Source organism: Marmota flaviventris, chromosome 4 (assembly GCF_047511675.1).
Source record: "Marmota flaviventris isolate mMarFla1 chromosome 4, mMarFla1.hap1, whole genome shotgun sequence".
NCBI lineage: Eukaryota > Metazoa > Chordata > Mammalia > Rodentia > Sciuridae > Marmota > Marmota flaviventris.
The window spans coordinates 33,697,381-33,725,285 of NC_092501.1; the positions used below are offsets into that span (position 1 = coordinate 33,697,381).

At 40.0% G+C, this 27,905-nt stretch overlaps 1 protein-coding gene across 2 annotated transcripts in view; it reads left to right on the forward strand.

The window, feature by feature from the left end:
- The window catches only part of Myof (myoferlin), a 149,932-nt gene that overhangs the window by 74,279 nt on the left and 47,748 nt on the right, over positions 1-27,905 (forward strand). For both annotated transcript variants that reach the window (XM_027939890.2, XM_071611084.1), the window contains 9 exons: positions 1,330-1,446; positions 9,794-9,971; positions 11,505-11,629; positions 14,282-14,388; positions 16,591-16,783; positions 18,262-18,417; positions 21,419-21,550; positions 24,286-24,449; positions 26,652-26,766. In XM_027939890.2, the coding sequence (XP_027795691.2) occupies positions 1,330-1,446; positions 9,794-9,971; positions 11,505-11,629; positions 14,282-14,388; positions 16,591-16,783; positions 18,262-18,417; positions 21,419-21,550; positions 24,286-24,449; positions 26,652-26,766 (1,287 nt within the window). The remainder of the gene's footprint in view (positions 1-1,329; positions 1,447-9,793; positions 9,972-11,504; positions 11,630-14,281; positions 14,389-16,590; positions 16,784-18,261; positions 18,418-21,418; positions 21,551-24,285; positions 24,450-26,651; positions 26,767-27,905) is intronic.

Below are 27,905 nucleotides of genomic sequence, written 5' to 3' on the forward strand. Positions count from 1 at the left end.
TCTTAGCATGTGAGAATAGGAAAGAATCCTGGAGATCATCTAGTCTAATTTGGTGACAGCAAATGACATTTCTTCCCTTCAACTTTTACACTTACAGAAGACATCAAGGGTCAATGCTGGCTCTCTTTTCTTATAAGACACCACGCTGCCTTGCAATTCTTTTCAACACCATATTCCAGGAATTTGCTAACAATTGCAGTGACATGCATTGCCTGCTGAAACACTTTGCTATCCCTGACCTGATCCAACTCTTTCCCTTCATAGATGAGAAGATGGGGCCCCATAGATGAGAAATGCTCTTTCTATTATAATAGAAGCTGAATGTCATTTGGTTATCTCCCATGGTTCAGAAAAGGGACAAAGCTAGAGAGAAAAAATCCTGGGAAAGAGAGGTGGGAGACAGCTGTGGAATTGGGGTGCTCTCTCCATCTCCAGAAGATTCTACTGCCAATGCTGCTGCGACTGTGAGACGAGGGTCCATTTTTCATCCTCATTCTCCACTACACCCAGAACTTCTTCCTCCTTTACTTCCTGGCTACTGAGAATTGCCCCAGTTTTGAGCATGGCAGCCTCCTTATTCTAAGAAGAGGGAAAAAAGAGCCAAGTTACACAGATAACTGCAGAGCTATTCTGCTCGAGTAAGATGAGGGAAGCTTATTCGCATTCACCTCCACCTTCCTGCCTCTTGGACCCCCTTCCAGATTCAGAGCATGGCTTAAAAGCCTCTGTCCTCAGTCACGGCTAAGATCGCTTTCTTCCCTAGAACCCCATGGCACTCTTTGGGACCCTTCTTCAAGTAGATGGCTCTTCTTTCATAATCAAAGACATGATCAAGGGCTTGGTTGGTAAAGTGCTTGTCCTGCCTGCACAAATCCCTGGGTTCAATCCCCAGCACCACAAAAAATAAAAATTAAATACAGGATTGAGTGTTTTCTTTTATATGTAGAAGCTAAGGAGAAATAAGGAATTAAAAAACATGAGTAAGAAGCCCATGAAACTAATAGAAGGGACAACCATGTAGAAGAGGAAGGGGAATTAGGGGTAGGAAGGAGGGATGGGAATGAGGAGGAAGAGAAGAATAAAATCAGCCAAACTCTGTCATGTGCATGTATGAACATATCACAAGGAATTCCATTTTTATGTATGACTATAATGTACCAATTAAAAATGAATCAATTAAAAAAAAGAAATCAAGAGTTGCTGACAGATCTATTTTGGAGGTTAGACCCATGAGAAGGAGATTGTAGCAGTATTATCCTGCCCAAAAGTCAGAGTTGTGTTTGCTGTTATCCATGTCTGGTAGGATAATCTTGTGTTCTTGCCTTTCAGGGAGAAGGTGTTGCCTACAGAGGCAGGATCTTGGTTGAATTAAGCACTTTCCTTGAAAAGACACCACCAGATAAGAAGCTTGAGCCCATTTCAAATGATGACCTGCTGGTTGTTGAGGTAAATGTTAGAGTATGAATAGTTCACCGAATGGAAAAGGGTTATTTTAGAGGATTGGTGGTAAAAGGGCTGATATGGGCCTTCCTGAACAAACATACCTAAAGGGGACTCCAGGGACTGAAGGGTCAACTGTGGAAGAGTTGGAGAAAGACTTGCCTCATAGCAACTGCTCAACAACCTCTCCGTGTATGTCCAGCAGCCCTATGAGAGTGAGGAGATGTGAATCCTTTGAGATGTTAATACCCTACTGAAAACAGGCAAAGAGGAGAGAGATACCTCAAACTGAGTGTGCCCTGTTTTCTAACTGAGGCTGCGGAGTCCTGAGGAGGTAGCCGTAAGAGCCACCACTAGTCATTTCCATTTTCATGGGCAGCTGGCATATCTCTGAGCCCCACTTTCTCCTTGAAAACAGGAAGTCTTCCAAATTCACCTTCCTAACTAATTTTGAGAATCCCAGGTCGATGCTCTTAGGTCCCACAAATCTGGATTGTTGGCAAGAACAGTCTGCTCACTGACACTCCTCTGCTCAGGGCCACTTCTTGCTGGTTCCAAACCACCTGGCCTGCCAGCTTCCTCAGGCTGCTCCTGCCCTCTCTTTACCCTCCATCCAAACACAGGACAGGCCTTGCTCTCATTTTTTATGGAGAAAACAAACAGTAACTTTCCAAAAGCTTTCAGCTCTGGGATAAGAATAGGGAAACACAATGGAATGGAAACCACAAAGTAGCAGATTTCTGGGTCTCCCAGGCTCTCCTGTCAGCTCCCAGCCTGCCTCAGCTCTCATCCTCTCTGGACTTTGGTAGTGCCCTGAACACATCATTTCAGAGTCCAGTTCCAGCTTCCATGAGTTCCCAACTGAGCAAAGGCTGTTCTCTTCCTTCTAGTTCAGTCTTTTCAGGATGATTGACAGGGAGAATGTTCACTCCCTTGAGAGAAAACTTTCCCTTTTCTCCCTGAACAATGTAACTTTGCTTATTGAATTCCAAGAAGATAATTATATTGGGTTAGCATCCAAAGCAGTATATTCTTGGATCCTACAGTCAGTCTTCCAGCATGTTTGGAACATCCTTAGTCCAATTTCCGAGCTGCACCAATTTCAGTTCTTTGTTTCCTCCTTTAAGAGGAAGGGATCATGTTCCACATTCTTCCTGAGATTGCTTTTTTCCACCCCTCATTTTGCCTCACCCCAGAAGCAAGCTGCAGGGGATCAGCCCAACTTCACACAGGGAAAGAAAGATTTCTCCCCACCTAGTCAGCAAAGATTATAAGATAGCCCTGGCTAAAACATGCACTTGAAAATTTGTGTTCCCAAATTAACAGTTCAATTCAGGTTATTTAAATTGTGAAAGAACAATGGCAGGTGTTTGCTTTCCATTATAGTTAAGGATCAATTCAGTGATTTTTTTTCTAAAAAAAAAAAAATGGCAATGGTCCATCTTGATGTGAATTTATATTTCTGCCTCTAGAATCAGAGATCATTCACAGCTTTTACATGACAGTTTTTCCAGTTTTTTACATTAATGCATCTAGTTTTAAAGTCTTCAGATGGCTTTATTTACTGAACCAACTTCATACAAAAGTGAATATAAAGGCCAGGTATTTACAATAGCTCAATGGAGGATAACTCTCAAAAAATTAGTGAGTCCTTCCACATCACCCTACTCCCCATGTCCCCTTACACAAACACATATGCAATTATGCAATTGATACCATAATACTATTCTCGGATTTAACGTTAAGGGTTTTGATACTTTTGAGTTATCCCAAAATTCCTTGATGTATATTAGGAAACTTTAAGAATTTTGACCACTCCTGATGTGTGCTAATTTGAGAATTTAAATCAGAAGTGAGAGGCTGGCATGCGAAATGCTAGTCGATACACCTAGCCAACCACCAAGTGTGCACAGTGAGTGGGAGGCTGGTGTTCACTGCTCTTGGCACTGGGCCAGCAACTCTAAATTAAGATATAAAAGTCCCCTCTCCTCCAAACTTTCAGTTAATTTGTTTTGGTTTCTAGGGAAATATTAGAATATTATGATGCTCTTGAATTTTGAGGATTCCTGTAATCTGGGGAAGATATTCCTTACAAATTGGTATGGTCTGAATATTCAAGTTCATGTGTTGAAAACTAACGCCCATGGAGATGGTATTAGGAGGTGCATAGATCATGAGAACTCTGCCTTCATGAGATTAGCACCCTTTTAAAAGAGGCCCTGGAGAACTATTTTGCTCCTTCTACCAAGTAAGGACATAGTCAGATGGCCCTTATCAGACCCCCAATCTTCTGACACCCAGATCCTGGACTGCCCAGTCTCTAGAACTGTGAGAAATACATATTCATTATTTATAAGTCACCCAGCTTATGATATTTTTGTTTATCAGCCCAAGCAAACTAAGACACAAAATACCAGTCCACAAAAATAATACCCAAAAGGACCAAGAGCAGTTGAAGACCTTGAGTGCTGGACTTATCCTGACTCTTTAAGCCAAATTCTGAAGAATAGGTCAGATACCAAGAAGAGCCTCCATAGGGCAGATTCCAGGAGTTTCTGCTGTGAGATCACAAAATGCACACCCATTTCATGTCCTTTTTATGTGCTAAAGAGACCCAGAACCAAAAGCAACAGATCCTCTGGTCACTAAGGTCCTGGTCAGCGTCTTTTTATCCACTCTATAGTACTATCAACTCTTTAAAGTCTAGGAGTTACACTAGACCTTGAAGACAAATTAAGAAAAAAGAAAAACAGGAGAGGGCAGATGGAAAGATGAGGTAACTTTCATGCTATTTACTGCCAGAATCATGTAGAAAGATGGCTAGAAACCATCTATAGGCCTCCAAGGAAATGCACAGAGACAGCATGTAGTTTTGGACTTGAGTAGTTATGGACTTAAATTGGCTCTTAAAGATGTTAGCTGGAATTAAAGGTGTGAAGAAATACCATGGCAGATGAACATTCTACCATTATGATGTCTCTCTATATTTTTTTGCTCCATCACCTGAACACAATTTAAGTCCATGCTTCTTTGTTTCAAACAATCATAATGAGAGGAGGGGAAACATGGCAAGGAGAGGGACCAAACAAAGGATAAAATAAAAACCCTTTATTAACTGAAATGCAAAATCAAATTAGTTTTCTTTAGTGCAAATAACACCCCCACACACATACACACAGGCAAACACACACTTCATTCATTTAATGAAAATAAAAGCAAAAAAAACCCAAAAAACCAAAGAGCCAAAAATATATATTGTCCACAGTATGTGTCAACAATATAAAAAATAGCTTTTTATTAACTGGCATATAAAAGAGAATTTATTTTTTAGCTCCAAATTATTAAACACAGACAACAAAATAGCTTTTTATGAATTTAACAACCACCACAACAAAAAATCAGATATAAAAAAAATGAAATGAAACAGAAATGGAAGAGCCTAACGTCACTAAAAGGAAAGGAACTGAGATTCTGAGGACATGTCCACACTTGAAGCAACCAGGAGCCCTAGAGGAGAATGAGACTGGCATATTTGTGCCACTGCAGGAAGATTAAGTTAATTCAGTCAACCTAGAGTGAATATGTCCCTTGTCCACCTTACAGAGGTGCCACATCCTGGGTCATATGCAAATACAAAAATTTTTGGTGTAGCTCAAAAGGCCACAGCAAAAAGGCAACATGATTGCTAGAGGATCAAGAACTCCCCCATCTCCCTAGAGCAGAACTGAGCTTGCTCCAAGTGGGTCTGGGCAGGGGATCTTGCAATGCAGTGGGTACCACAAGGGCCAACCTGGCAACTTCTACAGAAGGAATCAGGCAGACATGAGATCAAATGTTGCAGACCAATTATTATTCAAGCACCTGCTGGCTTCTGGAACCTCTGCCCTGTCCCAGAAGGACCCTGTTTTTTGGTCTCCATCTTTAGGAATCTGTTCTTAAACCACATCCTCCCTGCTCCTCTTTCCCCACCTCCTGTGTGTGATTTAACATATTCTCGTAGCACTTTTTATGGAATCACATTTTCTCTCCCACTCAGCTGAAGCCTCCTTGAGATCTCTCCTTGTTCTGGCCCACTTTTAGGGCTCCATAAATATCATTTGAAACAGCATGTTCAGATTCTTCCACCAGCTCCAACAGTGATCAGCCACCTTTAATAAACAGGTCAAAGATGTCAAGTTGGGCAACTTTCTTTGGAGCATATCTTCCTTGTTACTGACCTTTAATGTCTCATGTCTGTACCCTCAGCCTCTTTCAAAACCGGTTACCTTGTATCAGTAACCCGCTTAGCAAAAAATCTCCTCCTTCCCCAAAATGACTTCTGAAATCCTGCCCTATGCCACCTCATCTATTGTGTTTTGCTTGTCACTGAAGATTAGAAGGAGAACCCCCACGCCTTACACAATAAAGAAACATCCATCCATCCCGGTCCAACAGACTATAGTTTACATTCTTTAACTTTCCCTTGCAGTAAGCAGTTTTGCCCCAAGGCAACTAAGGGAGGGTCCTGAACAAAAGCTGAGGCTCACAGCTTCTCTAAAATGGTGCTTATTGTTTTTTCCTTTCTCCATCTCTTTGTGTTCTTAAGGCAGAGGAGAAGTGGGAAAGGTCTGGAGGCAGGCCCATTTCTCAGCTGCCTTAATGTAGTAGGGCAATGGGGCCCCCAGGACAGAGGAGCAGATGGCAGGGATACTCTTCCTAGACTCTGGACTTGCAGAGTGATCCGAGGATGCTCCGTGGATAGCAGTTTGCTCACAGTGTGTTCCTCTATTGGGAGTTGTGATGGTCAGAAGCCCAGACTGTACTTTCAGAGCTCAGAATCTCCGGAGTGAAGGTCCTACCAGGGCTCTGGGGGTGGCTGCAAATTGTGCATGAGAGCATCCAAGAAATTCTAATGGAATGGCAGACCCAGCCAGACACAGCATCTCCACCCTCCTGAATATTCCCGTGAACTGTCTATCCTCCGCAGATTCTGGCTTAACAGATAGCTGTGGCTTAAGTACCAGTTATTTTCTTCTGTGCCCTGACTCAGGCCCCAAATTATGTTTCCTATTTTTAGCTCCTTCCCTTCTCTAGAAGTTATACTGACTAATACAAACAACTTCCTACTTTTTAATTTTTACACAATTTAGACTCAAGCCCACAATTTCTACACAGTTCTGAAGTATGAATAGTTTCAAAGGGCTTAGTTGTGAGTAGTTAAAACAGAGATCCTGACAAGTAGCTTCAATCCCCCAAATCCCCTCTACAAAAGTGACAGTGGACCAAGATAGGGAAGCTTTTAAACTCACAATGCACAGGCTAAAGCCCCACAGGTGATTCAGTGTGCAATTGAGAGAAAGACTTCTTCTTCTGTTTTGGTACCAGGGAATGCACTCAGGGGCACTTGACCACTGAGCCACATCCCTAGGCCCCCCCCCCCTTTTTTAATACTTTAATTTAATTTATTTATGTATATGTGGTGCTGAGGATCGAACCCAGGCCCTGATCTGTGCTACACAAGCACTTCACCGCTGAGCCACAACCCCAGCAACCCCTAGCCCTTTTTTTGTATTTTTGTTTTGTCTTACTGAGTTGCTTAGCACTTTGCCATTGCTGAGGCTGGCTTTGAACTCACAGTCCTGCTGTCTTAGCTTTCTGAGCCCCTGGGATTACAGGTGTGCACCATCGCCCTGCTAGAAAGACTTCTATAAATACTAAAGCTCAGAGGGGTTTCTGACAAAGTCTTATTAGAAGTTAATTATGCCATGTCAAAAATTTCCTTTAGCCAAAATGGAGACTCTAATGATGGAATGTCCAGGGATTTTTCAAGACTACAAGCTACATGCACTGCCAGAGTTTCTTAAAACAGTCCTCCAAAAATGAACAATAGAGTTACCCTATGATCCAGCAATCCCACTTCAGGGTATAGATGCAAAAGAATTGCAATCAGAGACTCAAACAGATATTTGAACACCCATGTTCACAGCAGGATCATTCACAATAGCCAAAAGGTAGAAGAAGCAATCCAAGTGTGCATCCATGGATGAATGGATAAACAAAGTGAGGTATAGTCTTACAATGGAATGTATTTGGCCTTTAAAATGAAGGAAATTAGCTGGGTACGGTGGTATATGCCTGTAATGCAGTGACTCAGGAGGCTGAGGCAGGAGGATTGCAGGTTCCAAGTCAGCCTCCACAACTTAGGAAGGCCCTAAGGAACTTATGGAAACCCTGTCTCAAAATGAAAAATAAAAAGGACTGGGGATGTGGCTCTATGGTAAAGTGCCCCTGGGTTCAATCCCCAATACCACCCCCACCCACCCCCCCCCCCAAAAAAAAAAAGAAAGAAAGAAAAGGAAAATTCTGACACATGATACAACATAAAAGATATTGGGGACATTCTGCTAAGTGAATTAAGCCAGATGCAAAAGGACATACTGCCTGATTCCATTTATGTGAGGTATCTAGAGTAGTCAAATTCATGGAGACAGATAGACTGGAGGGAGGGGGAAATGGAGAATTGTTATTTGAGGAGTACATATCATCAGTTTTACAAGATTAAGAAGAGTTCTAAGTGTGGATGGCTGGTAATGGTAGCACAACAATATGAATGTACCCACTGCCATTGAACTGTACACCTAACAATTTTTTTTTTTAGTATTTTACCACAATTTTTAAAAAGTTTTGAAATGATTGCATGAGTACTTCTACAATTATATGACCACATTCTTGCTTCACACAAGTCAGAAGATCCACCTATAATTGTGATTCATTTAATTGAATAAAAGCCAAGGTACAGATGGACAATGAAGGAAAGATAATCGGTTAGCAAACATCCTACTGGGTTCAAGTAATTTTTATTAACATCCTGGAGGTGAAATAGGTCACTACTTTCCTATTTAGATTGTAGCCCAAAATTGCTAGTGAGGTAACTTTGGAAAGAAAACAAATACAACAACAAAAAGTCATTCTATGCCAAAGTCTGATACCTCCAATCTCAAACCACAAGTCTGGATGCTTCTCTAAGGGCTTTTGAATTAAACTGGCTACATTGAAAAATTTGTCAAGTCATTTGTGGGTCTCATAAGTTCACCAATGGAGCATAGAACGTGTGGCTGTGCTGATAAACACCGAAGTTCTCACCTCCTACTGGGGCAAGTGTGCACAGAGACTGGATACCAACAGGGTTCCAGGACAGACTCTGGATGCAGGCAATAGTAAATGGCAGAATAGTAAATGGCAGGGTTTCCACACATGGCAAAGTATGGCTACTTAAACCATCGCGTAGCTGTTTGACTGAAGAACGCAAACTGCCTAAAGTTCAGCGAGGATATAGGCCAACAAGAAGGAGAAATGTCATGTGAGCAAGGATTTGAGGCAGCATGTAGATTCAAGAGATTTTTCGTACCCATGAAGGAAGGCCTGAGGGCTCAGGGTCATTTCTGTTAAGCTGATAGACTCAGTGTGGTTCCTGTTGGCTGTATCTTCAACTTCCTCTCACACATGCCCCTAACAAACCAGTAATTTAAAGAAGGGAAAGTTTACCTATTTTCACTTATTTAAAAATCTAACATTAAAAATCTTTATTGTGATTTCTTTTTATTATAATTATTATCATGTATTAGCTGTACAAATCAATGATTTTCACGGTCATTGATCTTGTCCCCCACTCCTTTCCTTCCCCCCAACTCTTATCTCCCTTCTTCCTTCTCCCCATCATTCCTTTTCCAGACCATAATAGTCCCTCTTCCACTTTCAGGGCATCTTTGTTTTTTTAGTTTCCACATATAAGAAAAAACATGATATTTGTCTTTCTGCGTCTGGCTTGTTTTGCTTTATTGTTATTTCTAAACTAGAAAAAATAATACTTAAGCAATTCCAATAAATAAACATATATAAATTAAAAAGTAAAGTTTGTATAATCTGTCTTCTCCAATATAACTACTGTTAACAATTTGAGTTATATTCTTCCAAAACTCCTTCGTGACACTATTTAAAAATATATAATGAATTCACTTAAGATACACCCTTTCTCTATTTTGCACTTATGGATATACTTAAGTCTTTGTGAACTTTCATTCATTTATATGACAGTAACCTGATTTGTTTAACCTGTGGCCTGCAGGTAGACTTGGTATTGTTGCCGCTTTTTACCCTTATTCCAGTCAACACAGTGATGTATATCTTGGCACTTCTCTCTTTGCTCATTTGTGAGAGTACAAGGGGAATTCCTGGGTCCAAGAACATTCTCCACTGGTATTTAATTCAGCACTAATCAATTGGGTTTATAAAATTACATCTGTTAGAAATCCGTGTGCAAATACAGGCAAAAGGAACTTCACTGAACTTCACTATGTCTGCTCATACTGTATAGAAATATCAGCGAAGGCGGAAGTACAGCCTGTCTGCCGTGTTCCATTCAGCCACCATGCTGCAAGATGTTGGTGAGGCCATCCAGTTTGAGGTCAGCATTGGGAACTACGGCAACAAGTTTGACATGACCTGTAAGCCCTTGGCATCAACAACTCAATACAGTCGTGCCGTCTTTGATGGTAAGATTGACACTAACCATTTGGTCCTATGCTTGCTAACAATGAGTGCATCCCAGGACAAGAAGCATGCACTCTGCTGTCACTCTGGCAGCCATTATCCTCAGCACAGCATTAGGGGAAACAAAAAGGTTAAACGAGGAAGAGTGTGGCTGGAGTTTAGGCATCTTCAAGAAAGCTCTAACCCAAGAATTTGCAAGTCCCATTACCAAGAGCTGCCCCCACCAACATGCCCGGCTTTGACACTAGCTCTGCCTTTTAAAGTCCCAAGATGGCAACTCTGATTAATATTGAGCTCCTAAAGCAGCTCCTACCCCCATTATTCCCAAATCTTTCTTGTATTGAATAGGTGAAGTAGATGGGACTCAGGCTCAGGCACTGGAAACATCAAGCCTCTGGTCTTCACCAGCACTGTGATCCTGACCACATCACCTAATTCTAACCTTCAGTTTCTTCATGTTCTTCAGAGGTGTTGTGAGGATGAAATAGCAGTCAGTTTTTGAACAAAGATGAGTGAGAAATGGTCCCTGCTTTTAAGGAGCTTCTATTGTAGTATGTAAAATACAGTCAGCCCTCCGTATCCACAGATTTGCATCATTGGATTTGACCTATTATGGCCTGAAATATATGGGGAAAAAGCATCTGTACTGAACATATACAGACTTTTTTCTCATCATCATTCCCTAAACAATACAGTCCAACAACTGTTTATATAGCATTTACATTGTATTAGGTCTGGTAAGTAATCCAGAATGATTTAAAGTGTGCAAGAGGATTGCAGGGGTTACATGCAAGTATCACATCATTTTATGTGAGGGACTTCAGCATCCCTGAATTTTGGTATCACTACAGGGATCCTGGAATCGATCTCCTTGGATACTAAAAAGCAACTGTAAACCATAGTAGAAGACAAAGGTATAACACCCCAATAAAAGTATCAACAAATGGTTTGACAGCATAGAGAAGGGAGAGATGAATCCTGGTCAAATACCCCAAAGGCATTGCCAAAATTTTTTTTTACCTAGCTTTTGCATAAGCAGTTTTACAACAAAATGCCCTAGAAAACATTAGCTATTAATTCTTTATCACAGTAGAGTACTAATTAATACCAAACTCCATGCAAGCCCTACAAAGAACATGAAAAACACTTTTTTCCCTCCTCCCAATAAAAATATTTATTTAAAATTAGTTTTCAGGAACAAATACATTCAACCTAATCTCTGATGTTCTATATTTTCTACCTCCATGCTTTATAATCATCATTGATGTTCAGATGCATGATCCCAAATAACTAAAAAGATCCTGAGGTCGCTGGGCTCAGTGCACAGGGATAATTTAGAGAAATGTTCAAAACATGCTAAATGAAAGAGAGTTTTCTATCTCTGTTACTTAATTGAATAAAAATAAAGAACCCAATTATCCCAGGTCCTTCTGCAAGCACATGGATTAATCAGTAGCTCGTCTGCACATTTCTTTAATAAATATGTTGTCTACCTTAAGCGTCCAGGGTCCACTGACTCCTCATGTCTATACCAGGAAACTACTATTATTACTTGCCTTGGGCCCACACAAAGCCAGTTGTTACCCTGACTTCATACTGGGAGGATATTAGTCACCGCCTGGATGCAGTGAACACGCTCCTAGTCATAGCAGAACGGCTGGTAAGTTTATCTTTTTGGCATTTCCTTTTTACCAGAGTGAATTATGTGTCAGGATGCAATAGGCCCCTGTAACATGGATCTCTAAATGCAGTGGTCCAAGAAGGCAAAAGTGATTTCTGTAGTAACAGTTGAGATAAGTGATCCAAAGCTGATAGGGAAGTTCAATGATATTGGGGACCCCCTTGTTGCTCTGCCATCACTAAGAATTAGCACTGTCTGCAGCTCACCATGACATTCACCCTCAAGCCTAAGGGAAAGGGAAAAGAGGGGGCATAAGATGACAGAGACCTTACTCTAGGAAAGACCCAGAAGTCATACACTTGATCTCTACTCACTTTCCATTATCCAGAACCCAGTCATGTAGACATGTTCTAACTACAAGGAAGATGGGGAATGCAGTCTTGTGCCTGGGCAGCATATGCTCAGATAAAAGTGTTCTTATTGTGGCAGAGGGAGGATGCAGGGGGTGAGGTGACTCATAGTTTCTGCTGCAATTTGTGTAGGAAGAGTGGTTCATTCCAGTAGCAATATGGAATTTTTAGGGCTTTGCTATTAGTATAGTAGAAATCTTCACTATAAGAAGAGATGGCTTAGGGAAACCAGTGCCTGACATTTTCTATTCTTGCTACAGACTGGAGGAACTACCTTGTTTGGAAGTTGGGGGTTGGTTTCCTTTGGTGGAACTGCATAGACATGATATCTGCCATTAGCCATCTTGCTGACATTGATCAACTAGGTTAGTAAGGAAAAAGAAGATATGTTTGGGATATTTCTAATTAAGTCTTAGATGCTAAGTTATTCCTATCACGTATAGATAAAACTCATTGAGCATTAGTGTTTTAATTTCAAAATTAATGTTTGGTGTAGTAGGGTGTGGAAAAAGCGTGGTTATATATGATTAATGCATGTATAGAAATATCCCTATTAATATGTATAATTAAAATGTACAAATAAACACAAAAATGTGTATTATTGTTAGTTTTTCATAAGATCTCAACTACCAGAGCTGAACCAAGACATGTGGGATTATACTTGATCTAAAACTCTGACAAAATCTAAAAATATTATTTGATGTTATAAAGAAAATATGGAAAGAACATTATGCAATTTAAATTAAGTAAAATTGTTACCACTGATATGCAATGTATTTGGAATATTAATTTCTAATCCCCTTTCTTAAGGGAATTTGTGGAGAATTAGTCACATTTTTATTCAAATTATATTCTGGAGAGTCTTCAGCTTTTTGCACCCTCATTGTTCTTATAAACTCTCTCCATCCACCAGTCTATTCTAATTCCATGTTAATCTGGCCAGGATGGCAGCTTTTCCTTGTGGTGGGCATTCCCTCACCCTCTGTGTTGGCAGATGCTCAGCATGGCTTAACACTAGTTCTGGGAACATCTTGTATTTTGTCTGCCCCAGCCCTGGAACCATGATTTCTCCAAGGAGCTGTGGCTCCTTTAGTAGGGAATGACATTTGAAAAATAAGATCTGGGGTGGACTGGGGCTGTAGGTCAGTGATAGAGCGCCTTGCACATGTGAGGCACTGGGTTTGAGCCTCAGCACCACACACACACACACACAAAATAAGAAAAGATATTGTGTCCATCTACAACTAAAACATATTATAAATAAATAATAAGATCTGAGTACTAAAGTGCTTACTACTACTGATAGGTCATTATTTCTAGGACATACTTGCACATGATCACACATACACACACATAAATATATGTTGTTTATATACTTATATAAATGTATGTTTACCCCTTTATCTATCAGTATACTAATGATTATGGGTTCATAAAGATACCCCAATTCCAGTCCAATACCATTTATTCTCATATTTCTTAACAGTGAGAAATTTGGCCTCTGTTATCCTTAATATATTCAGTAAGTTCAAATTTAAAATCCACAGATAAACCATGGTGAAAAACAAGCCTACTAATTAGAGTTTGATACGTTTATGATTGTTTTTGTCATTCACTGAAGAAGTATAGTCAAAATATTGTGTTTGAAACAGTTACCTGGGTAGGATCAGTGTAATTATGTTATTTTCATCTGAAGTATGATTAGATCCATTTTGTTTCTGTTTATAGTCTTTTTTAGGGTCCTCTTCTTATTCTTGCTGGTTTCTATTTGTTTATTTATTTGGGTACCAGAGATTGAACTCAGGGACACTTGACTACTGAACCACATCCTCAGCCCTATTTTGTATTTTATTTAGAGACAGAATCTCACTGAGTTGCTTAGCACCTCAATTTTGCTGAGTCTGGCTTTGAACTTGCAATCCTTTTGCCTCAGCCTCCTGAGCCGCTGGGATGACAGGTGTGCGCCACTATGCCCTGCTCTTTTTATTTATTTTTTTGAATACATTAAATACTTACATGGTTTCAAAGGCCAAACTAAGTGATAACTTAATACGTAAACATATTAGCATTTTAACGTGATTACATTTTGAAGAAAAAATAAACACTGCTAAAAACTATGGTGAGTATTCTTAAGTGGGGAAAAAAATAACTCTGACTTTTCTATAAAAAGTTTTTTAATGGCTCCCCACCCCCTTGGAAATTTAAGTGAAGCCTTTGCTGAATATATGGCATAATGCACAATTATCAACTATTTTTTTCTCTTTATAAATTCTTTATTTAGCGATCCAACATAGAGGCTCTAAAATCAGGCATACAAGGTAAAATTCCTGCAAACCAGCTGGCTGAACTGTGGTTGAAGCTGATAGATGATGTTATAGAAGACACAAGGTATAGTGATCTTATTCCTATCTCAGCATTCCTAGCCCATGCTCTCCTTCCTGAAATTCTAAGAGTGTAAGAGCTTCTAGAATTGTCTCAATTATTTGTTTAAACAAATGAATTTGAACTATTTGGGCCTCTTAAAAGGCCCTTACTGGGAGGAGTCTCAGAATCACCGCCAGGAAAAGCTCTGCTTTCTGATTTGGTGCCGGGGGAGGTAGAGGCCCCAATCCAGGAAGTGGCCCTGGGCAGATTGGGGAGGGGTGGGTGTGGGGAGGAGGAAGCAGGTCTCTGCCTGTGCTTCCCCAAGATCCATGATGCCCACTGCCCTGACCAAGGGAGACTCCTGGCTCTCTCAGAGAATGGCATCTGGGGGTGGAGCATCCATCTGGCTTTTAGAACAATATTCCTAATTCACAAACACATTTTTAGAAACATTCTTTTTACTTGCTCTTTTACTGAGTGCCTAGTGAACACTGTGGCAAAACCAGTAAATAGGACCTGAGCCAGCTGTGACTTGGGGAAGTAGCTCAGATCTGTTGCATTTGGAAATCAAAGAGGGAAGTGATTCACTCCAAGATCATTTTAAATATGTTAATGAAGCAGTGGGCAGGGAAGTTTTGAAAGAAAAGCATTTTGAGGACTTTTCCTTTAACAGCAGGAGTCCTGCACTTTTCCCCCTCTAGGGTACTGCCCTAAGTCACCCTGTCTTCTGGTGCCTTCTAGTGGTTTAGCTGAGTAATTGAAAAGTAGTTTAAATCAAAATACCACCAGGGAGCTTATTTAGCATTCAGAGAATTTTATAACTGAGTCCTAATGGATCCTCTCTTAGTCTCCTCATCTTATGGGTGAGAAAACAGAAGCCCAAAGAGGTAAATTGATACCTGGAGTTGAGTTCACCCTCTCAGGCCTTCTTCCTACCCTGTGCTTCACAGTATCTATTTTACACAGGTCTCAAGTGTGACTTCTGAACCAAGAGCTTTCATGTATATTTTTGCCTTATAGAATCATTCCAAGGTCTTCATTTGTCTATATTGCCATACTTATTAATGAAATAAGACAGAAACAATTAGTAACTTTCATGTAGAAAATTCTTGGGAATTTTAAGGTTTGCTGAGGCAAACGATATGAGCTGTTTTTGAAGAATCCAATTGGAATCCTTTTTAACTTTATGTGACAGGAAATTCAGTGTTTAAGGGAAATCATTTGAGGATTTCCTTCATTTAAGGAGCTGGGTGAAATTCAAATGATTGGAAATTCTAATTGTCTTGAGAAAACTTGTACAATTGTGTGAGACAATGTGCAAGGACTTCCTGGAGTTGGTGACAACCTCACCCTGTGGTCCTACTAGCTGCCATAGTGAGGGGGAAGGGCAGAAGGCCAGTCTGGGCCCCATTTTCTGTAACCCTTTGGGGTTACAGAAGTCATTAGTCTTCCCAAGTCTTATTTTGAATGGGGTCTTGGCTTGCACAAGTGGTTCTTACTCTTTTGGAACTTGTGGGCCCCTTTGAGAATCTGATGAGATGATGATAATGATGAAGACCAGGGTGAGATGATGATGGTACTGATGAGAGCAGTATTATTTAGACTTTATTGTACAGTAGGCATGGATCTGAATGTTCTCCATAAAAATAGATATCATTTTCCCACATTTGAAGATAGTGGAACAAGAGATTGAGTCAAGACTCAGAACTAGTAAATGATAGAGCCACAATTTACTAGCGTACCCAGATAAGTAGCTCCAAGGCTGCCTATTGTTAATCGTAAGTATGTCACCTGCATGTTTTCACAGACATATATGCTTTTCTTAGAGCGTCTGAGGCCCACCTATAGACAGCCTAAAGGTTCTTGGTCCCAAAGTTAACACTTCATCTAAAGGACCTCTAACTTCCTCCATCATTTTGTGGATCCATACAAATATTCTAGGAAGCAAAAAGAAGGAAGGTCATTTTCTCCCAGCTGCTGCCATATCCATCTTCTTCCCAGTGTGACTCCATGGACCTTAGGTCAAACCCAAGGAATTGCTTCAGAATGTTAATCCCCTTTTCTGCTCTGCATATGCAAGATATCCTCAACTGCAGCTGAAACCAGGCAATGCTTGTAGAATCCCTGAGGAGACTGATGTGGTTTGCAAGATGGAAACCAAAAGCAGATGACAGTTTTTCGACCTAGATTGTTATTCTTCACTGTTTCTTCTCTTTCCTTCTTTAGATACACCTTGCCCCTCACAGAAGGAAAAGCTAATGTCACAATTCTTGATACTCAGATCCGGAAGTTGAGGTACAGATTTCTATCCCAGATACAGGAGGCAGCTGTGAGGATGAGGTCTGAAGCCACAGATGTGAAGTCCACATTGTTAGAAATTGAGGACTGGCTTGATAAATTAATGCAACTGACTGAAGAGGTAAGACTTTTAAACTACACACACACACACATGGAAGAAGGAGTCTGTGAAATGGCCCCAGCATAGGGGTGGTAGATGGTGTATCTAGGATGTCACATGGGATCAGTGAACACATAAAAAAATAAAAAAATTATTGGACTTGGGATGCTACTGGGTGGGGAGGGGTGAAAATCAGTTGAAATCAGAGCAGGAAAATAATTTTGAGTTGGTTTCTGGAAAATTTTTTCAAAAGGGACAAATTATGATTTCCACAGTACTAAGAGGATATTTTGAGTGATACTTTGAGTAGTAGCAGATCAGTGTAGTACAGAGGATTAAATACCATCAGCTTTGGTTGAGGTTAGAAAGACTTGGATTTAAATCCTGAATCTACCATGTATAACTTAGGGCAGTTTATTCAACCTACCTTAGCCTCAGTTTCTCCTCTGTAAAGTGGAGATGGACATAGTACATGGCATTGCTGTGTGAAGATTTAAAGATGGTCATGTAAAGTTTTAGCACAGTGCAGGGCACATGGTAAATGTGGGGTAAATGCTAGCTGCCACTCACCTTGGTGACCCAGAAGAACAAGAGAGTAAAAGGACCTCTCTTGTCTGTCAGATGTAAAGGGATGTCTTAGTTCCTCTTGCTATAACAGAATACCACAGATTGGGTAATTTGTAAAGACCAAAGACTTTGTACAGTTCTAGAGGTTAGGAAGTCCAAGATTGAGGGGCCTGCTCTGGTGAGGACTTTCTTGTTGCCTTATTCCATGGCAGAAAGCTGCAGGGCCAGAGAGTGTGAAAGAGAAAAGCAAGCAAGAGGGGGCTGAACTCATGCTCATAACCAACACACCCAAGTTATTGAAATTAATCTATTAGTGAGGGCAGAGCCCTTGTGACTTAATTATTAGGACCTCTTATTAGGCCCCACCTCCCAACACTGTTACACTGGGGACAAAGTTTCCAACAGTGAAGTTTGGGGGACACCTTCAAACCATAGCAGGTACATGGTAATATATTTGTGGAAAGAAATATATTTTAATTATAAGTTATTTTTATTTCTTATTTTGTATGCTTTGGTACTTTTAAAGATTTCTATAGTGATCAGAAAAAAAGAGGGGGTTAAGAACTAAAATTTTTAGATTTGGCAAATATTGGATTATGGGGTATAGATGCTCTGTGTTCTATAAAATATATGCAACCTGTAGCCCTTTGCTGCTGATGACTTTCTTCAAATGATAAGAGGGAACATTTCCTAAAACACATCCCAGAGCAGAGCAGATAGAGCTCTTGCAGGATGAAGCTCCCTCTGATTCTCTCTATTCCCTTTGGCCAGCCTTGGCCTGCCTCCCCACCCTGCATGCTCACAGTGTGGTTCTAGAAGATGTTCTTTGCTGAATGAGGCTCTGGGAGTCCAGCCTACTGCATCTCCTCCCATCTCTCTGCATCTAGACTAACCATTGCTTTGCTTTCTTTTCCGCCATCTCATATGCCCAGCCGCAGAACAGTATGCCTGACATTATCATCTGGATGATCCGAGGAGAAAAAAGACTGGCCTATGCACGAATTCCTGCACATCAGGTTTTATACTCCACCAGTGGTGAGAATGCATCTGGGAAATACTGTGGGAAAACCCAGACCATCTTTTTGAAGGTACATGTCTTACACTTGTAGTATAAATACTTAAATGCAAAACTGTTATTCTGGAGAAGAGACTTCTTTATAATTTACTAATCACTGGGTGGCTAGGGTGCCTGTCATCACTTCTAGCCCATTCTGGCTAAGATGGCAGCTAGACTGGGCCAGAATGAGGGGCGATAATTCTCAGAGTGATTTGAGGTAGACTGGCGGTTATGGACACCTCCCTGATGTCTTTGTGTTATTAATATCAACATGGCATTGTAAGTGCTTTGCTTTCTGGCACGAATTGTCTACTTACTCTAATGTCTCATGTCAAAGCATGCCTTTGTTCCCTTCATTTTAGTGAGTGTTTAAGGGAAAAAAGAGAAAATGGTATTGCTAGTCTTTGGAATCTGTTGCTCTAACCAAGCAAGTCCTCGAATTGAAAATTTTTGAGAATTGCTATGTTAGGGCAGAGTTCTGAACATTTTTTTAGAGTCATGGACCCCTTGAAGCGCTTGATAAAAGCTACTGGACCTCTTCCCCAGAGAAACGCATGTCACGCCTACACCTGACATTTTTGCATCAGCTCTGAGAAAGTCCCAGAAGCCTGGTGAAGAACCTCTGTGTGAATTTGGAGAACCAAAGGAAAGAAAAAAGGAGAGTTGAGGAAGAAGGTTGTCTTAAAATAAGGAGATATCTGCTAACTTTTAATAAATGTACTCATTGCTCTTTAATCAGGAAGGTGTAAATAGAATCAGAGTGATTATCTTCTTTCAAGTGTTCTTTGCAGAATAAATCTTACTTAAGATAGAACCACAATGATAATTGACCTCAGCAGTGGGTAGAAGCAAACTGATTAATAAATAAAACTTCACAGGGGGCAGGAGACAAGGCAGAGGGGCGTTCTCTGTATTAGGTTTTGGAACTCAATGGATAGACAGCAAAATGCTTTTAAGAAATTGCTTTGTAGCTTTACTTTGTTAGTACTCATTATCCAGTTTAAGAAGCCATTTAATTCAGTGGGTTTTTGGTCTTGAGACTCCTATAAAACTTTTAAAAATTATTAAAGACCCAGAGAGCTTTTGTTTATGTGGGTTGTATACATCAATATTTGCCAAAATAGAAATTAAATCAGAAAATTTTAAAATTTTTATTAATTCATTTAATAATAGCAATTGCTGGGGCTGGAGGTATAGCTCAATGGTAGAATGCTTACCTAACGTGCACAAGCCTTAGGTTTGATCCCCAGCACCACAAAACAACAACAAAATAACAACATAAACTTTTTGCATGTTAACATGAATCATATATTTTTATGATATATTCTGAAAAAAATCAGAGAACAGAGTGATACTCTTTTACATTTTTGCAAACGTTTTAAATGTCTTCCTTAACAGAAATAAAAATGGATTCTCAAATCTGTTCATTTCAACTGATGGAATAAGTTATTTGATGTATAGGAAGAAACTCTGGTCTCATACAGATATATAATTAGAAAAGCAAGGATTATTTTAATAACCTTTTCAGATAATTTTGGATATTCATCTTTGATAGCACACTAAGCTCAAGTGGTATCTTTTAAAACATTATTTTCAATGTGGAATTGAAACTATATCAATCAATTTGCCATCCTTAGCTGTGTTAAAATCCATTGGTCTGTCCAGAACTCTGACTCTTTCATTCAAGCATATTTTGTGACATTACTCCTGGTCATTGGGAAGATATTTGTTTGCTAAGTTGTGCAGATCTTCCTGAGGTTGGAATTTTTCATTGTACAGTATGAAACAAATTGAGAAAAATCACATTTTTAAATATTTCTCTTATCAGAAAGCCTCTATGTGTTGGGAAGCTATCCAGCTCACCATGCCAGATACAGTTTTTCTAAAACTCTTGTTTTTACTTGAAAGCTTGAATTTTGTCATTGGCAACAACTATAGTGATTTTTCTTGAAGTGATAGGCTCACTTTGTTTACAGTCAAGAAAACATCTGCTCCATATCCAAATATAAATGGCCATATTTGTCTGTCAGTTGTTACTTTAGGTAAAAATGGTATGTCATTTAAAAAAAAAAAAAATGTAGTTCAATTCACGACTCACACAACTGTACAAGTTTTCTCAAGACAAACATCATATATCAATATGCAGCTGAAGTGCTGCATTTTATTTTGCTAAATATTAAAAAAGATATTGTACTCAAGTGTCAAGATTTAATAAGACTAATTCTTTTTAGCTTAGTTTTTGTTGTTTTGTTTTGTTTTGCAGTACTGGGGATTGAACCCAGGGGCTCTCTACCACTGAGCTACATATCAGTGTTGTTTTGTTTTTTTGTTTTTTTCATTTGTTATTTTGCTAAGTTTCCCAGCTGGCCTTGAATTTGGGATCCTTTTGCCTCAGCCTCCCAAGTTTCTGGAATTACAGGCATGTGCCATTGTACCCAGCTGAATTTTCTAGTTTAAAAAAAATTCAGGGGGCTTGGGATGTGGCTCAAGTGGTAGTGCACTCACCTGGCATGTGTGAGGCACTGGGTTCGAGCCTCAGCACCACATAAAAATAAAATAAAGATATTAAAAAAAATTCAGGAGAATTCTTTAGTAAAACTGACATTTCATTTTTCTTACTCAGGTATGAACAGTTATCACACTGTTACTGCCATCACTAATGGGTATGGTCTGGTGTTACTGCCTTGATGCCTATTGTGGTGCCAAGAGTTTTATCCACCATTGCTTTGCACCATCAGTGCAAATGTCAATATAATGAAGAAGATAAAGACTTTTGTTTGTTCTCTTAGGAAAATTATTTCAACCTTGTGGGCCTCCTAGTGGGATGTACAGGAATCTCTTGAGATCCACTGCTTTAGTTGTTTTTCAGTCTTTGCTGAAGGGTCATTTGGAAATATTTTAACTAAAGCAACAGAAAATTTGGCCAGTGAGAGCAATGATTAGATGATGTTCAGAATGTTTTTGGCTTTATGTTAATGTCACAGTGCATCCAACGCCCAACATAACATGGCCTAACATTGTTCCTCCCATAGTATCCTCAGGAAAAAACAAATGGACCCAAGGTGCCTGTGGAATTGCGAGTGAACATCTGGCTGGGCTTAAGTGCTGTTGAGAAGAAGTTCAATAGCTTCGCAGAAGGAACTTTCACCGTCTTTGCTGAAATGGTACATTTTATGACATCCTTATCTTGTCCAATTTGGTGGGGAAGAACTTTTGCTTTTCATCCTTAGGGAAAACATTCACATACCAAAAATCTACAGCTGTCATTACAACCATTAAAATCCCATGAAAAAGACCTTAATTTAAGAGGATGGGAGAAGATCCTCTTGAGGTCTCTCAACATTAGAACAATGAGGGTGATTAAGACCTTTGTGTGATAGATCCAAGAGATGCTCTCAGCCAGCAGTACTGAAAGTGGATGCCCTTGAGCTCTTAGAACTTGAACTCAGGAATACCCAGTCATATTGGTGCCTGTACACACACACACACACAAACGCACACACACACACACTTATGAGATGTTCAAATCTTAAAACACTTGCTTGGAGTAAGAGGTCTTTAAATCACAGAAAACCCATTTCCCACTTAGGGGGAGCTTCCAATAGGTTTTAAGGGCAAAGAATATGCTACTGGAATATTTCAAAAGCAATAGAGATAACTTGTAAAACCTTCACTGAGGTTTAAATCTACTTAGTTACTTAAGTCTGATTATGATTAAAACAATAAAAATAATTTCATGAAAATATAAAGCTAAGAGTAGAGTTATTTTGATTTCCTTATTATACCATTTTTAACTTCAAGTGCTTCTTGATTTAAACTTACTATATGTATTTGGTGGGTCTCTTCTGATCCATTCTTGGATGAACTCTCTTCTACAAATGGGTGTTTATGTTCAAATAAAAGGAGGGGAGGACTATCTTCATTCTAGCTAATCTATAAGGGTGTTCCTGCAACAGCCATCTTTAATTTTTACTTTTTGATCATTTAGTAGTGCCTGGAACATAGTAAGTACTTGTGAATATTTATTGAATTGATAAATGATGATTGGATTCATTCTCCATTCCTCCATCCATCTATCGGTCGATCCAAGTTTTTAAGGAGCAGTGGTTTTATTCCAGGCACTGAGTCGGGTATTGAAGATGACCAAGAAGCCAGGCCTTGTCCCCAAGGATCTCACAATCTGTTGCAGTAATTGCAGAAACTGGGTCTTTTATTGAATATGCAGACTCACAGGGCCATCCTGGGGATTTAGATTCTGTAGCTGAGATAGGGATTAGCATCACAGATAATTTCAATGTGGAAGGTATGGGGCATTTATGAGTCACTCTATGAAACAGTGGAACACATAGAAGTGCTCATGGAGATAAACAGAAGATGTGCTAGAGTCCCTGAGTGGAGGATGTTAATGTCCAGCCACCTGAGCAGTGTGGAGTAAGGACTTCGGGGCATATGTAGGAGAGGCTGCCTGCAGGATTTCTTGGCATCCACCAGCCCTCCAGCTCTGTGGCTGCTAATAATCCCCGAGAAACAGTCAACCAGCCCAGGGCTCCTTTCCACTTTTTTCATTTCCAGACACTTCCCTACACAGAGCCGAGCTCAAGCATCAACTCATGTAGAGAGATTTTCCTATCCATTTCAGTTGTTTTGTGTGACTCTATAGTTTTTCCAGGTTCTACAGCCTGTGAAGACCAGGGTGGGCACATTAGTAATGATAATGGAAATACTGTGTCTTACCTTCATGTGCTAATACCAGAGTTTGCTTCTCTGCAACATTTTACTCCCAAGATTTCTAGGAGTTCTTCAGGTGCTTCACATGTGCTTGTTCGTGAATATTTTTTTCTATTATCCTGCCTCCACTGCTGCTAGCTAAAGACCATAGTCCTCAAAGCCAATTAAGTTTCCCACCTCTACTGCTATGTTGTCTTTTTTTCATGTTGAGGTCCTTGCTTGGACTTTGCTGGTTTCCTAGCAGAAGTGGCAGGAACATCTTGTTCCTCCATTTCTAAGTTTCAGGGCCCCTTGTGACAACAGCCCATCTAGTTTCTGTTGAAGCGCATCTCCCCTCCAGGCTCAGAGCCCATATCTGAGACAACATTACTGTGCTCTTACTCAACCAACAGGCTCTTACTCAAATTGCGTCCCTCCTCCTTCAGCCCCAAACTCTCCTATGGCTTATGAACTCATCTTTTCAGTGAGGTCATCAGTAGAGAAATAGAGATTCCAGTTTGGAACCAAACAGGGATACAAGCCAAAGTCACTAAACCTGCTTCCTAGAAACATCTTGGTCTACCTGCCACACTCTAGAGAGGATTAGGGCTCAGAACTTTTAGAGTCCATGAGGTCTGGGTGCCAAAAGACCATCACGTTTCAGACATGTTCTTTGTGGAATACCTGGGAAATAATCCATCAATTATATATTATTTCTGTAGGGGAAGGTGTCTCAGATTCTAAGCAGTAAACTTAAAAATAAACTTTATGGAACCTGCATATTTATAAGTTAGGGCTTTTGTTGGTTTTTAGAAGATATGACTCAGAGAACTACTTGGAGCCATTAAAATAATAAAAATAACTAGTATTAGATAGCAATGTTTACTAAGCATGTTCACACTTACCTGCACTTCTGAATTCCAGAATAACTTTATGAGGATGGCAGTATTATCCTCAGTTTATAAATGAGGATAATTTATAAACTTCAGCCCCAAACTCTCCTATGGCTTAGAAAAATGTATGGCTTATCCAAAGCTGCATGATCAGTAACAAGTCAAGTTAGGTCCATACTTCCTGAAGCTTTTCACTTCCTGTGGTTGTCTAGCTTAATCCTGGATGGACTTGAAAAATGTATGGACTGGCTTTATTTCTTGCTCTCTGATAGTGTTACTCTAACTTTACTTTTTGACAGTATGAAAATCAAGCTCTCATGTTTGGAAAATGGGGCACCTCTGGATTAGTGGGACGTCATAAGTTTTCTGATGTCACAGGAAAAATAAAACTCAAGAGGGAATTCTTTTTGCCTCCAAAAGGATGGGAATGGGAAGGAGAGTGGATAGTTGACCCTGAAAGAAGGTAAGTTTTTCATTCTCTGAGAAAAAAAAAAAAAGGATGGCAGTGAAACCTTTTCTTAGAAATTGCTAAATGGGTTGTCTCCATCATTATTCTTCAGGACATTTATAAAATACCTGCTGAGCAGGAGTAAGTCCACAGAAATTCATAAAAAATTAAAAGATGTCATCAATGTCCCATAAGACAGACAAGTATAAAAAGTACCTGATAAATGACAATTATCACGATTTATTATGTGTGAATGTGCCAAGCAGTATGTTGAGCACCAACACCATTTTAGTTTTAACTACATCCTTACCAGATAGGTTGAGGCAAGAATTGTGAAGAGCCTGGGGTTTTACATTATTTGCACCAACTTGCTTGCCACAGTTTTATGGATACATGACCCCTCATTCACAGACAAAGAACCTTCTTGCCCAAGCAATAGAAATAGCAGAACATCAACTTTTGCTCTAGATCTCCATGCCCCAGTTCCCACAGGTTGATGTAAGAGGGCCTGATGACATTTGCACTTAATGGTAGATTGCATTGCAGAAGAGGAATCCTGAGCTTAGGGAATCCAAATCTTTTATAATGAACTGTGAACTTGCTGGCCCTTTGCTCTGGGGAGAGACACTATCTTTGCTTTCCAGGCTGTTCCCTATATAAATATCCTTGAAAAGGAAGTCCATAATAAAGGCAATCAGCTCAGCTGCACCTCAGTTGGTAAGATGTGCAGAAATGAAAGATGTTCATGGAGAGATTAAGTAACTTGTCCAAAGTCACAGAACCTGTAAGTGGTATAGCCAGGGTTGGAAGCTAAGACGAGCCAGGGCATCCAAGTCAGCACTCAACTATTATGCTGGAACATCTGCAAGAAACAGTAGAAGGCAGACATTTAAGGGTGAATCGTAAGGTATGTGAATGATGTCTCAAAACTGTTATTAAAAAGAAAAGAAAGAGTAGGGTCCTGGAGTCTGGAAGAAACTAAAGCCTGATTCTGGAATGTTGCCAATAGCATTAGAACCTGAGCTTGAGTTTGGAGGAAACAAAACTGTAAAGTTGTATTTTAAGGCACCCAACTGGAGTCTGGCCTCTCTGGCACTTGTTTCTTGCCATTGAGTAGCCATTAAGGAGAGAGGGACGTGAGCAAGCCAGCCTGGTAAGAGCCAGTGCTTGCACATCAATGCTTTTGATCCAAGGCAGATCAGCTTGCTTCAGGTGGATTTGGGGGGGTTGGTGAGGAGAAGGAAAGTGGTATTTGAATGGCACAGAAAGAACAGTGGGAGGAATTGTGGTTGGAAAAATAAAAGGTCAAAGCATGTAAGGGCTGGATAGGATCCTAGAGGGAGCAGCCAGGGTTTTAATTCCCTTTCTCTGGGGCCATAAAAGTGAGGGATGAGCACACTTTATATAAATAGTCGGGATTATTTATTTTTTGATACCTCTCCAGTGCTTGATTCTAGAGGAGGATACAGAAGGAGAAGATGCAGAGATAGTAAAGAAAAAAGAACCCTCATTTGAGTTGGTTACCCGGCAGAAAGCTAGAATCAAACCTCTGTGTTTCTTCTGTGGGTTTTTAAAAATGCTTCCAAATCCAAGAGGAAAACTGGCAAGATAGAGTTATTATGGATTACTCCAGGGTCCAAATGGAGTTTGGAGTCTTAAATGACTTGGTTTGGCTGTCAACTTAGGAATCATGGAGAACATTGAAACTCCTCCCTTCAATTTGTGTTGCGTAGATCAAGCAATCCATGAGTCCATATTTCCACTCTTGGCTTTATGACAGTCTCCACTCCATTTTTTAAAATAGGAGGGATACAAAGAAATGATTCCCCATCCTTTGAACTGTTAGCCAAAAGTTTCACTGAGAAAAAGCTGAACAGCCCTGTATTTCTGAAACAGAAATGGAAGGCGCTGTCTGGGATCCCTATGAGAAGCTGCCCACAACAGTTTTCCTTGTCCTCACCCTAATTACTAAGAAGGAGAAATCACACTCATCTGAGCTCTCTGCAATTTAGGTCTGGTTGTTTCAGCAGGCCCTTTCTCCAAGGAATTGCAAAATCTGATAGTTCAAGTGGGAGTTTGGAGCAGAGAGCTCACAGGGTCAAGCAGGGAGGGAACTGGTACCATTCCCAGGGTGTAGGTGCCTCCCCACCATTGGCAATAACTGGGATTGCGGGTTACCCTTTCTCCTTGATAACACGAGTGCTTGCCTGCCCGCAGCTTACTGACTGAGGCCGATGCTGGTCACACAGAGTTCACAGATGAAGTCTACCAGAATGAGAGCCGTTACCCCGGGGGCGAGTGGAAACCCGCAGAGGACACGTACACTGATGCGGTGAGCTGCCTGCTCTCCAGAGGACTCCTCATGTGTCATCTCTAAAGCACAAGCTGCTGGGAACCCACCACCCCAGGCTTGGGCTTCACCCTCTTTTTATACATCTTCTGTCCCCAAATAGTCTTCCCTTCACAATTTAACTGGCACTGCTGCACGATCCTTACTTCTGCAGAAAAGAAATGGGACCTAGGTCACTAGATGTTGCCACCTGGTGATGTGTAGGTTGCACAGATTTTTAGGCTAAATATTCATCTATCATTTAATTAGTTTTTAAAGCTGTAATAACATGCTCGTGTCTTTTTAAACATTCAAACATTTTTAAAGAAAACCAAGGTGAATTCTTCTCCCTGACTAGTATCTCCCCAAAGGTAACCATTGAAAGCCATTTTCTGTTCATATGCAATTGTATAACTTCTTTTTTCCTCACCTGAATGAAATTGTGTTGTATACACAGTTCTACAACTTGATTTTTCACATAATAATATATCTTGGTCAGCTTTCAATATCAATAATATATATTATGAGCTTTAAAAAATGTCTCTAGGGTATTTTATTATATGCACCTACTATACTTAATTTAGCTAAATCTCCTTCTCATAGGCCTGTAGGGTTTGGAAATGGGGTGTTGTTTTGTTTTGTCTGGTTTTCATAAACCATGTGACAGTGAATTGACAGGTGACAGGGGAATTCATTGTATCATATTTGCACATGCACATAACATAATTTGATCAATCATTCCCCAGAACCTTCCCTTTCTTTCTTCCTTCCTAGATCCTCTTGCTTTAACTCTACTGATGTCCCTTCTATTATTGTTATTGCTTTAATTGTTGCATTATAATTTTATATATATGAATACATATACACATACATGGGATTCATTGTGGTCAGTTCAAACATGAACATAGCATAGTTTGGTAGATTTCTTTCCTCAGTACTCTGCATACCCTCCCTCCATTTCTATCCCTCTCCCTTCCTCTACTCTTTTTTAATGAGATGCCCCCCATTCTCTCCTTGTCTCTCTCTCTCCCTCTCTCTTACTTCCACATACATTTTTATTTACTTAAGAAGGTTTACCTCTAAGAAAGATCTTGGATTTGCTTGGTCAAAATTTAAATTCATGTAAGATTTTTATAAACATT